Genomic DNA, 17921 nt, shown 5'->3' with positions numbered 1-17921 from the left:
ATAAATATTTATTATTATTTCCTTATTTGTGATATATTCAAAAAAATCCCCAACCTCTTATCTTATTATAATAATAATTTTTATATAGAACAAAGAGACTCATACACAAATAATAAACATTTACTTTATTTTTTAATAATTATTATCATTAAATTCTAAAATAGTTAATTTTATTATTTAATTATTTAAATCATTTTTAAAAAATTACTATTTTTAGGGTAAATTTATGGGAAATTATGACTCAATAAATTTTTAAAATATAGAGAAAAAAACTCTAATTTTATCTCTAACCATTTAAAAATATTTCAAAATATATACATTTTTTTCATATAATTACTTCCTAAAATCACTTAAAATCACTTTTTTACTTGTTATGTTAATGACATCGATTAACAAGTATGAACTTATCTCCTTTTTAATTTTGTTTTTTGTTTTAACCATCAAACCTAATTTAGGATTTTTTTTTTTTTCTCTAAAGACAAACATCCTTACAAATATTGAACAACGCATAAAATGAAATTTTAAAAATTAAAAATGCTATTAAAACATAAAAACTTAAAAATTTTAAAAATATTGTCTCCTATGTATTTCGCTTTCTAGATATCCATACTTTTAACGAATGTATTTTAAGAGCAAAGTGAAAGTCGATATTTTATTTTTATATTTTTAAAATTTTTAAAAAAAATTATTTTATTACTGATGTTGATCAACAAAATTTTATTCAATTTTATTTAAAAAAATAAGAAAATGAAAGGATTTATATAATATAAAATATAAAATCATTATTAACCTAAGAATTAAAAAAAATGTTAGTTATTACTTAAGGACTTTTAGACGATTCTACCTCATATTATATAATAAAAATTTAGAATATATTTATTTATAAGACATTTTTATTAGCGATAACTTAACATTTTTTATAATTTTATTTAGTATAATCAAGTTAGGAATCATTTTAGAAAATAATTATTTGATTTGTGAAAAAACTAATATATTTTAAAATATTTTTAAATTGAATTAAATATAAAAGATATATGAATATGGATAAAATATGATTTTTTTTTTTTATGTATTTTGCTTATTTATTAAACAAAATAATAAGTGAATATAAACATATATTCACGTAATAATAAAATTTTTAAATAATAATAATTCCAACTCCCTTGAATACTTTCAATATAATAATAAATTTTCTAAAATTAAAATTTTAAATAAATGGAAGAGGAGTTTGGATCCAATGTGATTAGGTTTGGTTGATTGAGTTTGAAGGGGCGGTGCAACCACCCTCAAGCCACGTGGCCACAACATGGACCGGTTTAATAATAATAATTTAAGAATTGTTTTGAGAGATTATATAAGGGCGGTGTAATCACCCTCAAGCCACGTGGCCACAACATGGCCCGGTTTAATAATAATATTTTAAGAATTGTTTTAAGTGATTGATTATATAAGGTTGTGTTTGTTTTTTTATAATTAATTTAAAATATAACTTAAAATAAATAATAGGTTTGGGTTAAGTTTTTTACTTTTTTTCAACCTAAACTCAAATTAAATTGAGCTCAAGCTAAGTTTCACATAACTCGAGCCTAACCGATTTAATATTTTTATAATATTTATAATGCATATTATATCATATAATAATATTTATTTAAAAAAATCAAATTATAATTATATCACATACATATATACATTTTTTAAAAAAGATATATAAATTTATTTTTACTTCTTTGTTATTATCTTAAAATTTTGTTTTATTAATAATCTAAATTTTGGTATAAATAACATAAAAAAAAAAATGTTATTTACAAAATACAATGAATGAATATTTTGAATCATACAACCTAATCAAGCGAATCAATCAAAGTTTAATCTAACCAACCTAAATGTAATCCTATTAATTTGAGATTATACAACAAATAGGGTTTAACTTGACTAACCCAAATTCAAACAAAACATGGGTCAACTTTGGAATGGTGGCTTCTTAATTCGAGTTAAGTTTGAATTAGTCATGTTACCAACTTGATGAACTCATCCAAACTATAGTTCTAAACACAACATAGGTAAAAATGTGTAATTTTAATTGATTTTTTTGAAGGATAATTATTTCATTCAACATGGTTTGATAATCAAAATTAAATAAATTTTTTAGTAATAGAAAAGTCGAACCAAATCAAACTTGTTTAAAGTCGATTTGATTTTTTTTACATGATCACTTTGATACGAGTTAATTTAGTCATTAATTCTACTTTGTTTTGTTTTTTGGGTTTATATCGAGAAACCTATTTTTTATGTTTAAGTTTCCAAATAAAAGTTTGTTTTATAAAAAAATTGTTTTTAGAATCCAAAAAGCTAACTCGGGTTTTCAAACAACATATTTTTCTCATCTAAAAAAAAGAAAAAAAAATCAATTTGGATTATTGAAAAGATATTTATTGCATTGTTGACCTCTAACATTGAACGTACACAAAAAAAATTTAAATTATTTGTATAAATAACGAGATTAAGGTATGAGAATGAAATTAAAATATAAATAAATAAAAATAAGATATAAAACATATAATTCAAGAAGACGAGAATACATATACATAAATCATGTCGCTAATTTAATCACATTTTTGGATTATTAGCCTTTTAATAATTATACATCCTATTTTGGTAATTACTTTTTAATTGTGAACCCAATATGTCAATCTCCCTTCTTCCATACATGCTAAAAACCATATTTTAATTGTTTTAAATTATTTTCACTTATTTTTTAAAATAATCATATAAATATAAAAGTAAAAATAAAAGCTGACATATAAAAATTATTTTTAAAATATAGAAAATGGAATAATTTAGGTTATTAAATAGATTTTTATTTTATAAAATATTTTTTTAAAACGATAATTTATATTTTCCCGCGCCTCTAATTTTCGCGTTTTTGTAAGGATGCTTAGAATGGTGAACCATGAGTGGCTCCACTACGACAAATGATGCCTGGGATTCCAAGGGTAATAGTTTCCATGTCTCAAATGATTGCCGGAGGGCTTTTATTTCTTTGTATTTTTCGAGGAGCACTGCCTGTCTTTTCCCTGCCTTATTACCATCATTTGAAAAAAAAATTGGGATAGTTTTTAAAATATAAAATAATAACTTTTATATAAATATTAGAATAAAAATTTTAAACATAAGGTAATAAAAAAAAAAAAAGGAAAAAAGAGAGAAGTTGTGAAACGGAGACCAAGAAAGAAAAGCCAAATTTGATGCCAGCTGCAAGAGAACAGAAAGCTTCTTGGAAAGGCAGAAAAAAAAAAAGAAAAAAAAAAAAAGGAGAGGGAGAGAGAGGGTATTGATACGATAAAAGAAAGAGAATAAAGAGCAAGTTGCAAAATTCCAATAGGCCAAACCTTACTTTTCTCGGTTGCCTATTCTCTCTTTCCTCTTCTGCGTTTGCTTTTATTCCACGGCAGGCAGGTAAAAAGTCAAAAGATTCCTTTCTCTTTTCGGCTCGGCTTCGTTTCGGCTTCCATGCGCCGCTCCTAACCCCACACCGTCCTCTTTTGGATTTGCCTTCAGATTGACAGATTCGATTCCCCCTCTCGGCGTGCGCCACCCGGCAAAGCCATTACGCTTTGTTGAAAAATAGCCCCTCGACATTAAGGGGGCAACCCCACCGAATTTTGTGTTTTTGCATGGTGTCCCTGTCCTTTTGTGTTATTTTCTTCTTGCCCCATGATTTTCATGTATTTTACTCATGGCAAGGAATGACCAGCTCTAGGAAATATCGAGCATTATACTAGGGCCTTTTGTTTTTTTTTTTTGTTTCCTTCTTATTCGGTAAATTGATTAAGGAGAGATGAGAAATATAGTTCTTTCGAAATATTTGATTAAAATGATAAAATAATCCTCCAATTATAAATTTAACTTTGTTTTTACTTAAAAAATAATTTATTTTTTATATAAATACTTTTTACTATTTATATAAGTTTTTAAAGACAATGTTATTTTTACAAAATAATAATAAGAGTTAAATTTTAAATTTTTTATTTTTATTGATCCTTTTAATTAAATAATCCAATTTTTTTTTAGCTAACAAATAACCAAATATAATAATCTTAATTTCCTCGAATTACAAGAAATACAAGATATCACCGAAGGAGGTAAGATTTATTTCCAATTAATAGAAAAAAAGAAGAAAAAATCCATCACACAATTCAATGGGTTGTATTGTAAATTTAGAATGCATTTGGAGGAAGTGTTTATAGTTTTTTTAACATTTAGAAAAATAAAATGTTAGATCACTGTCAAATACACTCTTAGATTAATTCCCACCAAATTAAGATGAAAATAAAAAATAAATAAAAACCCAAATTCACGACATTTCCTCAAAATTAAACTAAGAATTGCATGCCCATGAAACGGGTCTAATTCTAGAAAATAAAATCTTAGGGTGGAAGTGCTCACAAGACTAAAATCATTGTAACATCTATGCAAATAATAAGGCATTCCTAAAGCTTTCTAAAAGAAACATTTTCCACATAAATTATGATGGTTTTGGATGGCACGGCTTTAAAATTCCCCTTAATTACTAAGGATACAAAACCTTTAGAGCATTTCAATCTAAATCATATACCCTATGGAGGAGAAGAAAAAACCTTAACAAAATTGAATGTGAGGGGAAAACAAGACAGGTCCCAATGTTAGAAGAGGGTACATGCCTGCAGACTTAATACGATTTTGCGAAAAGTGCAACTTCTTCAGCTGGATCGCCTGTCATCAGGCATGTTTTCATGCCTTGAGGCTGTTCAAAAGGGAAACACCGAATCGTTGCCCCTGTTTCTTCTTTCACTCTTAGTTCCTCTGCATCACTATACCAACAAATGGAGAATGGCCTCAGAAACACTAGCATATTAAGTTGGATGAGTCAAAAATACAATGAAAGAAACAAATTTAATACCTAGCCGACCAAGGACCCCTTGCCCATTTTCCCTGAGAAATGGCCTCTTTCAGCTCATCATAGGAGCTGACATCCACAATGTTACTGTAGAAATATCCATTGATGTCAGCAAAATAAATAAGCAAACAATGAAGCAAGAATTATATAAAGCAAATTTTAATTCAACAAAGCACAAGAAGGAGGGCCTAAGAATGATGCTCATTTAACACCTGGAAAATAAAGAGGAGCTTCAAGATCAAAACGCATGGCTAGGCGTTTCTATACTCTGCACATTAATGTTGTAAGTTGTAACCACCCAATGAGTGGCCACGTAACTCTTAATCTAGTAAAAGTTTGTTGTTTCTTAGGTTCATAAAATTCAACATAAAACTTGGAGCAATTTGAATGAAGCAGACTCTTACAATCTTGGTTACAAGATTCTCACCAAGGTGCCCAAGTATCATCATAGCATATGCTGCATATACATATGGAATTGAATTTGGAACCTCTTGACCCCTATTCCACTCCTTTTACCACCTGACCAGGCTTCAGGGGCTATTGTATATGCTTTTGTAGAGAAAAACAAGCAAGCCTATCATATTAATCATTTTGAAGAATAAAACATCAGTTTACACAGAATAAGACATGATAAAGCAAAACTTGCCTATCTCGATAGGACGTTGCCCTTTCCAAAAGTGATGACTGAATCTCATCCAACTTATCTTTGACATATGCTACCAAAATTGAAGGTTCCATAGATATCCCAAAAACTTTCCCTTGCTTTCCAGGAACATCTCTCCTAGATATGACGACACTCCCGCTTGAAACATCACGAGGACCAATTTCAATCCTTAAAGGAACTCCCTGAAAAACCAAATTCTATTACCACACCACCAATAGTAACAACATATCAAGTGACAACATAATGTAAGAGAAAAAAAAAGGGATATATTGCAACCAGAGCTCCTCAACTAAAAATAAGTTTGAACCATCGCAGGGTAGACATAAAATGGAAAAGATCCAACATTCATATGATTAGAATTACTATGATGCAACGGAGGCTTCAGTGTTGCAAGAACCATAACCGTCACAACATGCATGATATAAAATCATGATTCCAATGAGTTAACCAGCAGGCCATTGCAGGGTAGAAATAACATGGAATGGATAATACAGTCATATGGTTAGAATTACTATGATGCAAAGGGATTTTCTTTGGTCAGGGGTTGAGGAGCATAAGAGAGACCATCTCATTAGTTGAGACATAGTGTACCAGTCTAAAGGGGAGAGGGGTCTAGGGGTTGGGAAAAATTTTGTAAGGAATCGTGCTCTCTTAGGAAATGGATTTGGAGGTTTCCTAAGAAGAGTTTTGCTCTTTGGCATCAGGTTATTCCAAGCATATATGGACACATACTAATGGGTGGGATGACAACACTATAGTCAAGTGGTCACATCGTTGCCCTTGGAAAGCCATTGCATAGGTCTTTTAGGATTTTTCCAATACACGTGATTGGTTGTGGGAGATGGAGCAAGAATTCATTACTAGGAAGACTTGTGGGCGCAAATGAACCTTTGTGTTCTTAATTCCCAGGTCTATTCAAAATTGTCACAGCTAAAAACAGTACTATTTCACCAGTTCTTGGGTCCACTAATCCTTTCTTTTGGAATTTAAACGTTTATCACAATCTTTCGAATTTTGAGATGGGAAATCTTGAAAAACTAATGTCCTCTCTTTCTTGTTTGCACTTATCCCCATTTGTTCCTGATGCGAGAGCTTGGTCCTTATCTCCTTCGGGTTTATTAACAATAAAGTCTTTATTTTAAGTCTCATCTAACCATACCAATCCAACTCCATTTTTCCCTATTAATTTTGTTTAGAAATCACAAGCCCTAATTAAGGTCAAGTCCTTTGTTTGGTTAGTGGCACACAAGAAAGTAAACACAAATGACATGCTATAAATGAGAAGACCCTACAAAGCCCTCAATCCTAATGTTTGTTTGTCATGTATGGAGAGTAGTGAAACGATAGATCATCTTTTTGTACATTGTCCTTTGACTTTGGGGCTATGACATAGATTATTTAGATTGACTCATTTGGATTGGGTTCCTCCTAAGAATATATGTGACATGATGACCATCTCATATAAAGGGTTGTGAAGTTCTAGTAGAAGCAAGGTGTTGTGACAGTTCGCTTGTCTTGCTTTGACGTGGGTTGTGTACTTGTGTGATGGGAAAGAAATGCTAGGATTTTTTAGGAGAAAGCAAGAACTTCAGTTTTTGGGATATTATTCATTTCTTAGCCTCCTTTTGGACCTCTTGTACCATAACTTTTAAGGGTATTCCCCTTAATATGATTCAACTTGATTGGATGTTGGTATGCAAGTCTAAAGGTGTGGACTAGCAAGGACTGATTTCTTTTTGTATATTCCCATATGGGTTGTGGCACCTCATAGTTGTATAGATTTACTTAGTTGGTTTATGTTTTTTTACTCAACTCTAAATAAAACTTTAATGTTTAATAATGTTAAGTATTAGGTTGTTGTTTTTTTTTGTAATATTCTATTTCTATTAAGCATTAAAAAGTAAAGAAAAATCAACATGTTGTTTTTTCCCTTTTGAAAAAGTCAAATATTTTGGCTTTCCTATTCAACAAAAAGTTCATAATAAGTTATAAAAAAGTAAAAAAACAAACAACCTAAAGTCTGAAAGTAATTTACTTTCAGCCAAAAGCTAAAAAAATAAACACCCTCTTAGTATTTTGGAGGTTCCTACATACTTTTTGTGTATGTTTTTTAGAGGATTCCTCATCCTTCTATTGTACTTATTCTTCCTTACCTCTATATATTATATTGTTGTTTCTCATCAGATAAAAAAAAAAAAAAAAATTACTATGATGCAACTAAGGCTTCAATGTTGCATGAACCATAAACCTCACAACATGCATGATATAACATCATGATTCCAATGGATCAACCAGCAAGCAGCTCATATTGCTATGTGTTTGTAAACCATATTGCTTGGCCAGAAGTGGCAGCCTCAAAATAATAAGGTTGCTGAGTTGTGATTTTAAGGCTTTGTTGAGTTGAGTTGAGCTTATGCCACTGTTGTCAAAAAATAAAGGCGATGTTAAGGCGATAAAACTCTTTTTAGCCTAAGGTGAAAGGCGAAAAACAAGGCGATAGCCTGATTACAGTAAGACAATAAAAAATATACATAGTTACCTATTCGATACTCAACCAATATAAATATTGTCTTCAGCAATCAATACTATTAATTTTTTATCGTTGATGATGTCCTATAAAATTAACAAAATAGTAATAATTATTCAAAATGTTAAATATTATACCCTATATCATAAGAAACATCATATTGTTTAAATGCATATTCTAATTTTTCAAACATATAAAAAGCAAAATAAAAAACAAAATAAGAAATTGAACATTCTAGAGAAGCTTTAGGCGTCATCATCATGAGTCATCATTGAAATTAAAATTGTCATTACTTCTATCAAGACTAGATTGATAGCCCTCCATCTTATTATCTCTATGATTGATTATATAATATTTTATCTTATACTTTGTTTAATCCAATGTTAGATTGAATGAAATTATAATCTAAGTATATTTAATCTTAACTCATGGTCAAGGGTGATCGTCTCTATGCCTTGTGCCTTATCTCAAGGATATTGCCTAGGCGTTGCCTTTTTTAAGCTGTCTTGCCTAGATCTTCAAGGGGCGAGTTTTATCTGCCCCACCTGACCTGATGGCCTAGGCGACCCAAGCAATTGCCTTTGATAACACTAGGTTATGCGAGGATTGATTCAAGAATGTACAGACCTTCATCTCCCAGAAATTGAATTTCCATCCAGGGGTTCTCTGATCTGAGTCATCAACTTTAACTTTAATATTTGCAGATTTTAAAACTTCTGTCACAGATGATGCAGCATTGAGAACTCCTGTTTTTTCATCAGCCTTCTTCCAGATCGGTATGATTACCACCTGGAAAAATGCAATAGGTGTTAAAATATAAAATTGTCAAATCAACAAGCATTAAGAACAAAAAAATGCAGAACTAAAACAATGAGTTATGATCTCCAAGTACCATATGGCAAGAAGCAAAACTTGGCGCAGTCTCTAATTGGAATGTATATAAACTGGATCTAACAACACTGATCAGATAGTAAGTAATACCTGTATTGGAGCAATTTTTGGGGGAAGCATCAAACCAGCATCATCTCCATGGGTCATGATGATACCACCAATAAAACGGGTGCTGACTGCCCATGATGTCTGCCATATGTGTTGTCTTTGTCCATTTTCATCAGTGAACTATACAAGCATTCATTTTGGTCAACACTATATCCATTGATAGTTGAAATGAACAAAAATAATGTTCACATGTAGAGAGCTACTTAAATAAAAATTAAATATATAAACGCTCAAGTTGGTTGAAATGTGAGAGTGCATGTACGTGCACAAGTAAAGACACTAGTGTCCATGCCCATGTTACATGGTAAGGCACCAAGTAGGCCATTCTTACTTCACACTCTTAACAAATGCAGATTGCTCTTCTTGAATCTGTTAGTTATGTATCACTGGGACCCAAGACACACAAAAAAACACTAAAGAGAAAAGGCAATATCAAGACTACTGATCAAGGACAAGTGTTGAGTTGCAGATGGATCAGGAAGTGAAAGTAGTATTTAACTAAGAATGCAACTAAGATAGGTCACTTGGTTTGCTGTGCTCAAAAAATCCAATATTCAAAATCTTGCCATTGCGGTGCCATATGATAGACACAATGCAAATAACAGAAGTATTTCTGGAAATATCTTTTGAATTCCTCTTGGGATGATCAGAGTTAGTGTGGGTTAAGTTGAGTCTTTCGTTAAGTTTTTATTTTGGTTAGTGGTTTACTTTTTATCAACTTTCTATTTCTTTTAGGCTCCGTTTGGATCATGGAAAGTCCTAGGAGAAAAAAAGGTAGGAAGGAATCAAAGTTTTTTTGTTTGGTTTATTGTGGGAAATAAGAAGTAAAGTCAAATACAATGAATATTTAGAAAATTTTATACATTTTAAAATTCATTATTTATATAGAAGAGAGAAGTAGAGTAATAAATTGGGGGAAGCATGTTGGAAAATTCTGTTGATTTTAATCTTATTTCTTATTTTCTTTCACTTTTTCTTTCCTTCCAATTTTTACCCACTATTCTCGTCGTCTCACACCTTCTATTAAACTTTCCAAGAACTTCAGAAAAATTCTTAGTCCCCTACTTATTTTAGGAAAGAGTTATATTTCTTTTAATTTCAACTTAATATTTTTTTTTTTTTTGGATAAGTAAAGAGATTGAATTAAAAAACCACCAAAGCAGTGGCTTAAAATTACAAGAAAAGAAAACCCCCCTCACACCCTAGCTGAACGCCAAGGCCAGAGGAGCTTCTCTACCCACACCCTTAACGGGTTGCCACCCAACCAACAAAATCAACTAAGGTCGAGGGACCATTTTTATTCCTTTTCCTAGACCTATTTTTATTCCTATAAGGAAAGATAAAGAATTAGAAAAGTTGTCCTATTAGGGAAGAGAGTAAAAACTTTTCAATTCGGGCCTATCTATTTAGTCTTTCAAAGTAGGGAGTCAGAATTTTAATAAAAATTTACTACATTTACTATGTGCACCTTTTGAAGGTGTGATTGTCTTCTGCCTAAGTGTGACTGCTTAGCAAATGGTAGACGTGATTGTGTATGAATCTTGGTGTGATTGTCAAGGATTTCCCTTCTTTTCAGCAACTGTTGGTCCTTTCATCTCATTCTATAATTCAAGAAACTCCTAAATCTGGAAACACAAAGACCTTGCATCGATAACCCAATGCAAAATGACCTCCAAACTTAGACTAGATTCACTTGTAAATGAATAAGAAAGAGAGGGAAACAGAAAAAGAAGATAGAAAAAAGTGACAATAAAGCAAACAAAACTAACACTGAAAGTGCCTCTCCAAAAACACATAGGAAAAAAGTGCCTCACCTATTGTTTGCCCAACACACTATTTTTTGTGAGGCATGGAAGGATCAAATGATGTATCTGAGTTAAATTTTGATGTGGCTTGAGGCAATCTCTGGGCTGAAGATCAAATATGGAAAAAAGTGAATTGATTACAATTGGGAGTGTTTCTAATGCAGAGGAGTCGGTGACTATTATGGGGTGTAGAGTGTCACAGCCATGATGAAGGGTCAAGGGTCCCTAGGATCCTTTAGTATCTTTGCTTTCTTTAATTTAATTTCATTTAGTTTCCTTGTCTTGCCTATCCTCTGTAAGGCAAGTAACCTATATAAAATAAGGAGAGTGTAATGGGAAAAGGCGTGAAAAAGAATCTCAATAAGAAAAACCCAGAATTTGTTCTCTCAATTTGCATCTTCTCCTTGGGTCATAAGATTTGGTATCAGCAATGGTCTTAGCACCAATCATGGAAGAAGGGACAAGAGCGCAAGAACAACATAGACTTGAAGATTTTGTTAAACAGCTGAAGGACTAATTGGATAAACTAGCAGCCACCTTGTCAGAATTGTTGAAGAAGGTCGCAACTATAAACTTGAAATTGAAACATGCAACTTCGAGAGTAGAGGAGTCAGGTAATGGGGATAGTGTTTTAATCAATAGAAGTAGGATAGGCTATCACTCACACGATACAAACTCCTTTCAGAACTAGGTTTTCCAAACTCGGTATTTCAAATTTTAAAGGTGGTAATTCTAGTGGGTGGATTTACAAATGTGATGGATTTTTTAAAATTAATGGAATAAGGGATCATGAGAAGGTGGTTTCCTTACATTTAGAAGGAAGGGTCTTAGAATGGTTTCAAGGGTATGAGGTTAGTAACAAGGAAATCGATTGAGGATAGTTTTCGACAGATATTGTTTCTAGGTTTGGCCCTAGTGCTTATGATAGTCCTATTATAGGCAAATAGCCAAACTAAAATAGGTTCCCATGGTTAGGGCATACCAAGAGTAGTTTGAAGCATTGATATGGAAGATAGATGGTGGGATCTTGAATGTGAACCTTCGTTTTACTCCTGTACACTAAATTAAAATGACTCCTAAGGTCCCTTTCCTCAAATAATTTTTTCCTCTTCTAATGAATATTCAAAATTCCAATATCACTTTTGAAAATCCTATGGTAGCTGAAAATAAAGCACCTCCTATAATCAAAATGTATTCCTAAAGAAAGCAGCCTGCAATTCCTTTCCAAGGCCCAATTATTGACTCCAAAACATGTACTGGAAAAGGTAATCAAAATCTCACCCTAAATAATGATCTAGATTTACCCCTTGCTCTTAGAAAAGGAACTGGATCTTGCACAATTCACCCTATTTCTTGTGTCCCTACAAAATTTATCACCTCAATACAAGGCCTTTACCACACAATTATTCAGTCATGGAATTCCCATAACTGTTGAGGAAGCTCTAAGCTTGGAACCACGAAAGGAGGCAATGAAAGAAGGAATGAGAACATTGAAGAAAAACAAAGACTTGAGAAATCGTGGATTTTCCAAAAGGTTGCAAGACCATGGGGTGGAAATGGATTTATACTATTAAGCATAAAGTTGATGGTTCGGTGTAAAGGTATAAGGCAAGACTCATGGCAAAAGGGTACATACAAACTTATAATGTTGATTATCAAAACACTTTTATCCCTGTAGCTAAGATGAACACCATCCGGATTTTATTGTCTCTAGTAACAAATCAAAACTAGCCATTGCAACAATTTAAAGTGAAGAATGCATTCCTCTATAGAGACTTGGAAGAGGGGGTATATAAAGATGTTCCACCTGATTTTTCTCATATATTGCTATTTACCCATAAAAAAAATAATAAAAAAAAGCCTATCCAGAGATTACCAAGCCCATGGTGAGAAGAGGTTATAAACAAAGCCAAGGTGACCATGCATTATTTATCAAACTTTCTACTCATGGAAAGTTATCTGCCTTAATTGTGTGTTTGTAGATGTTGTAATGGTTACCAGAGATGATTTAATAGAGATTGAAAAACTCAAGTCTTATTTGGCAACTAAATTTGAAATTAAAGATCTAGGAGGTCTTAGATCCTTCCTAGGAATTGAGGTAGCAAGATCAGAACAGAGTATTTTTATATCTCAACAAACATATGTATTGGATTTACTCAAAGAAACAGGATTGTTGGAGTGCAAACCAGAAGAAACACCAATTGATGCCAACCACAAGCTTAGGGACATAACAGAGGAAACTATGGGAGAATGGTGGGGAAGCTCATTTGTTTCTCAAACACCAAACCTGATACTGCATATGCGATTAGTATTGTGAGTCAATTCATGCATTCTTCACTAAAACTTCACTTGAAAGTTGTGTATAAAACACTCAAGTATCTCAAGTCTTCTTCGGACAAGAGAATTTTGTACAAGAATAATGGAAATGTCCGATTAGAGGCCTAAACCAATGCAAATTGGGCAGGATCCCTAACTGATAGGAATCTGCTACAGGACATTGCACTCTACTTAAAGGTAATCTTGTCACATTGGAGGGGTAAGAAGTAGTCAATGGTAGCTCGGTCTAGTGCAGAGGCTGAATTCAGGGCAATGACCTAAGGGATTTACTTTGGATTAAGATAATGCTTACAGATCTTAGAGTCAAGACTCGAGTGCCTATGATGATATACTGTGACAACAAAGCCGCCACAAACATAGCATATAATTTGATGCATCACGATAGAACTAAACATGTAGAAATTGACTGGCACTTCATCAAAGGAAAAACGGACAATGGGTAAAATTTGTACTCCTTATGTTGCTTCAACTAAGCAGCTGATCGATTTTCTCACTAAGGGTCTATCAAGCTCAACATTTCATCAATTCTTGGACACGCTTGGCATGCCAAATATCTTTGCATCTGCTTGAGGGGGAGTGTTGAAATTCTACCATATGAAATTCCAAATAATCTTATGAAATCTCCATAATATTAGGAAATCTCATTCTCTAAGATTTTGTATATGTCCTTGTATGCATTCTATCTTAAAAGGTAATGATCTTGTAAACATATAGGTTGTCATTGACCCTACAATTATGCCTAGGCAGAATATATAGTTTCATAGAATATACTATCATGTATAAAATCCCATATAAAATCTCAATTATTCATCACCAATGAAAATCAGTTTTCACCATACATTTATTTTGCACTCACTTAGAAATGAAGATGTTAGCTAAGTAGAGAGGTGTTCACAGAAATTCCTTGTTTAACAAAAGAGCTTGTTATCTTCTACAATTTCCTCAACAAAAACCATTGATCCCATTCACAAATTGATAAAAATGTTATACTCTATGCTTAAAAAAATCAAAAATATTTTTAAGAGAGAAATGATAGACCTAAGTAAACAATATACTCATTTGCAGCTGAGCACTGAATATCAGAAAACATGGCCTAGAATGAATCTTAGAAAACAAGTGAAGTCAAATGACAAGGACCTGTGTTCCAAAAGCACGAGAAAAATTCTGTCCAAGGTTGTGGCTGGTTCCGGCCTGTAGAGCCTTCCGATCACCCATCATAGCCTCAATTGTATAGGTCCTAGCAGCACCAGCAAATGTCTCCACTTTTGATTTTCGACCTGTAATAACAGGTATTGCAGCTTGCTCATAAGCAAATTTTGTATAGACATCAATCATCTGTAATGCCTGCAGTTTACAATCTGTTAAATGAAGACAAGAAAACATAAGAAAGATTAGGAGTGGTTTTCAGATAGATATCATGAATACCTCTTTTTCTGCCTCTTCAGGGGTGGCATGAGCAGTGTGGCCCTCTTGCCAGAGAAATTCAAGAGTCCTCACAAATGGTTTTGTCCGCATCTCCCATCTCGTAACATTTGCCCACTGAAACAAATCAATTACAAACAAAAGGTGAACAGGTAATAAATCATATAACAGGAGACAATTTGAGTCACATGCAAATCAATGCACCTGTCTATAAGGAAAAAGAAAAGAAAAAAGAAAAGGCAATGCACCTGATTAATCATGAGAGGAAGATCACGGTAGCTATGAATCCACTGAGTGAACATGTGGTTTACTATGGTTTCACTTGTAGGTCGAACCTGCCAGAACCTCAAGAAGTGCAACAATCAAAGCCAAAACTCAGATCATAGTTTGCCATGAACTTAAATTGGCATGTAATTCAATTCTAATCATAAAGCACACAATGGTCACTTGTTATGAACCAGTTGTGAGGAAAAATTGTACCACAAGTTTTTCTTCAAGTTCCTTTCCCCCTCCAATTGTCACAAGTGCTAATTCTGGACTGAAACCTTCAACATGGCTTGCTTCTTTTTCAATAAATGAGTATGGTATAAACTGCAATGGAAAAGAGGATAAAGACATCAAACAACTGGAAATACCTATCACACCTTCTTCCTTTCTGTAGCATGCTTATCACTGGTAATTTAACTGCCAATCAGGAAGAGCATTAGTAAAAGGTACTGTAGCCTTACAGGAATTGCACAAAGCTACCATCAAACAGCAGAAAATAGGGACTAAGGATCTGTTTGATAATTGTTTTCGATAATAGTTTTTTGTTCTTCAGGACAAAAAACCATAAAAACACATTTGGCAACCAAAAACTATTTTCTGTTTTTTATTCTTTCAAAAACAGAAAACAGGAAATAGAGCATTTTCAGATAACATCTTTTAGTTGTTTTGACTTGTTTTTTTAGGGTTGTTTTAAAAAATAATTATACAAACATATACAATTATTAAAAATAAAATACTAGATATAAAAATTATTTTTAAAAATATTAAAAATGGGTTAAAAACATTTTAGGTTTCCTAACAAAATTTTATTCTATAAAATATCAAAGAATGGTTTTTGAAAACTATTCTCAAAAACTGGTTTTCAGAATTGTTTACAAAAAGGGTTACCAAACAGACCCTCATTTATCTAATATCCTCTATTCTCTCAATTATTCCTATAACAACCAAACAAGACAACAACTCACTGGTTATTCCAAAGAAGAGTGAACTTGAGACTGCTAGCTCAAGCTTCCAACTAATAATATCGAGAACGCTCAAAATGCACCCAAAAGCCTCTATGGTCATTCCATATTAATTAAAAAAGAAAACAAAACTGGCTAATCCCAATGCCCATATTGAAATTTTTAAGAGCCAAAACTATAACTAGCCGTTCTTTTAAGAACCATTTTAATAAAGTATTGGTCAACCTAATCTACCATTCATTTCAATAGACAATAAATAAGAACAAGCATTAACTATATACAAAAGCAGGAAGATATCAAGATTCACAGCTGTAATATCTTTGCTTCCCCTACATTTCTAAGTAACCACGCACAGGGTTAAGAACTGCACCTGCGGGAAATACATGTTGCTGTGCCCAGTCTCCTTGAATTTCACGTTCAAATAATCCTGCAACAAAGAGAAGGGTAAGAAAAACTAACCCAATTCAGTCACAAAATAAGGCACTGATTCAACACCCTACGAAAAATAGTTTTCTTTCTACTAAGAGCTAGGCTAAAAAAATTCACTACAATTTTCCATTTCAAAGATGAGAAGTACTTTCTATACACTCAACAAACCCAAACCACTCCCACACCTATAGCAGCTTCCAAAAATCACGCAACCCTCCAATGGAAAAATCAATCAGAAACAGAAACCAATTGAACCTAGACCACCGAGAATTGTTTACTAGACAAGTACCTGAACTTTAGGACAATTACTTACCATAGCTTGAAGCAGTTTTCTTGCTACAAGAACCAAATAAATGAATTTTTTTCTTTCAAAAGCAAGAGAATTACAACCAACACTCTAAACAAGCCTAAATCATTTCAAAAAATCACTCAAAAACAATATAACGGAGTAAAAAATAAAAAATAAACAGAAAACAACCTGAATTGCTTCCCAAATGGCGTAACCGTAAGGACGAATAACCATGGTGCCGCGAACCGGACCGTAATCAGCGAGCTCGGCGTTGGCTATGACGTCAAGGTACCAAGCATTGAAGTCCTGAGACCGAGGCGTGACGCTTTGGTCCTCGATTCGATCCTTCTGCGCCGCGACTCGGACCGGCTCGGTCTCCGGCGAGGCCTCTTTCTCTGCCGTGCTCTGGGCGGAGACTCCGCTGAAGCGCCGGACATGGTGGCGGCTCCGGAGAACCTCCGGAAACCGACGGGAGATGGCGGCCGAGGGCGAGAAGAGGGAGGAGAGAGAAGGTAGTCTCAGAACCACCATTCGGCTTTCGCTTTGTGGGCCGTGTAACGGAGGAGATGAGGTTTTGACATGGAAGTGTGTGTTATGGTGTTTATACTATATAGTGAGTTATGGTCTCTCATCTTTGTCCACCGTACGATTGCTATACTATGGTTTTGTCAATCGGTGATGGGTGAATGGGAGCCGTTCTTAAAATACAGAAAATTGAAATTACTCCCAAAAAAAAACTAAAATAATTATCAACGAGCTATAATAATTAAGAAAAGGAAAAAACAAATTACCTTGTCTTCAGTTTTTTTTTTTTGGAAATTTTGAGGAAAAATATAGGAGCCAAAAAATAAAGAGAAAAACAAAACAATGAAAAATAAAAACTTAATAAATTTTGATAAATTTGTATCACAATTTGTTGATGACAACGTTATTATTATATTTCTAGTTGTATTAGGTTATTAATTGAGGATATTTGGAAATTATTTAATAATTTAAATATTCACTATTGTCGTCATATTTATGGGGAATCAAATATAACAGCAAATTGTTTAACTAAAAAATATATTCGTAATTTAGAATCAATCATTTAATTAATACAATGCTATAAACAAAACGAACAAAAATATGAATGTCTCTTTAATTTTAAGTATATGACTTCTCAACTACAAACTTTTATAATCACTTGTTACGAACTCTTACACTATGTTTGGTTCCAATAAAGTATTATAAAAAATAATTTTTTTATATTTGGTTTCACCATAATATATATATATATATATTAAG

The 17921-nt window shown here is 32.7% G+C and overlaps 1 protein-coding gene across 1 annotated transcript; it reads right to left on the bottom strand.

Annotated features, from left to right (window-relative positions):
* Positions 1–4390: 4390 nt before the first annotated feature.
* LOC117934007 (proline--tRNA ligase, chloroplastic/mitochondrial) lies at positions 4391–17193 on the bottom strand. The gene is made up of 11 exons (XM_034855596.1): positions 16827–17193; positions 16290–16346; positions 15171–15281; positions 14939–15025; positions 14694–14807; positions 14406–14612; positions 9109–9246; positions 8755–8916; positions 5583–5782; positions 4940–5023; positions 4391–4850 (listed from the first exon to the last, which is right to left on the bottom strand). The coding sequence occupies exons 1-11, from the start codon at positions 17166–17168 to the stop codon at positions 4709–4711; spliced, it is 1644 nt and encodes a 547-aa protein (XP_034711487.1). The 5' UTR covers positions 17169–17193; the 3' UTR covers positions 4391–4708.
* Between the last annotated feature and the right edge of the window lie 728 nt (positions 17194–17921).

This window comes from Vitis riparia, chromosome 16 (assembly GCF_004353265.1).
Source record: "Vitis riparia cultivar Riparia Gloire de Montpellier isolate 1030 chromosome 16, EGFV_Vit.rip_1.0, whole genome shotgun sequence".
NCBI classification, from domain to species: Eukaryota; Viridiplantae; Streptophyta; class Magnoliopsida; order Vitales; family Vitaceae; genus Vitis; species Vitis riparia.
This window is presented reverse-complemented; position numbering and strand designations above follow the sequence as displayed.

What these genes read in the sequence shown, in the direction of transcription:
- LOC117934007 (XM_034855596.1), bottom strand. Translation starts at nt 17,168, where the DNA reads ATGGTGGTTCTGAGACTACCTTCTCTCTCCTCCCTCTTCTCGCCCTCG. An exon ending in GCAACATGTATTTCCCGCAG is followed by an intron (nt 15,282 to 16,289) that starts GTGCAGTTCTTA and finishes TTTCCATTGCAG; the next exon opens with TTTATACCATACTCATTTAT. An exon ending in CTCGTGCTTTTGGAACACAG is followed by an intron (nt 9,247 to 14,405) that starts GTCCTTGTCATT and finishes ATGCTTGTATAG; the next exon opens with TTCACTGATGAAAATGGACA.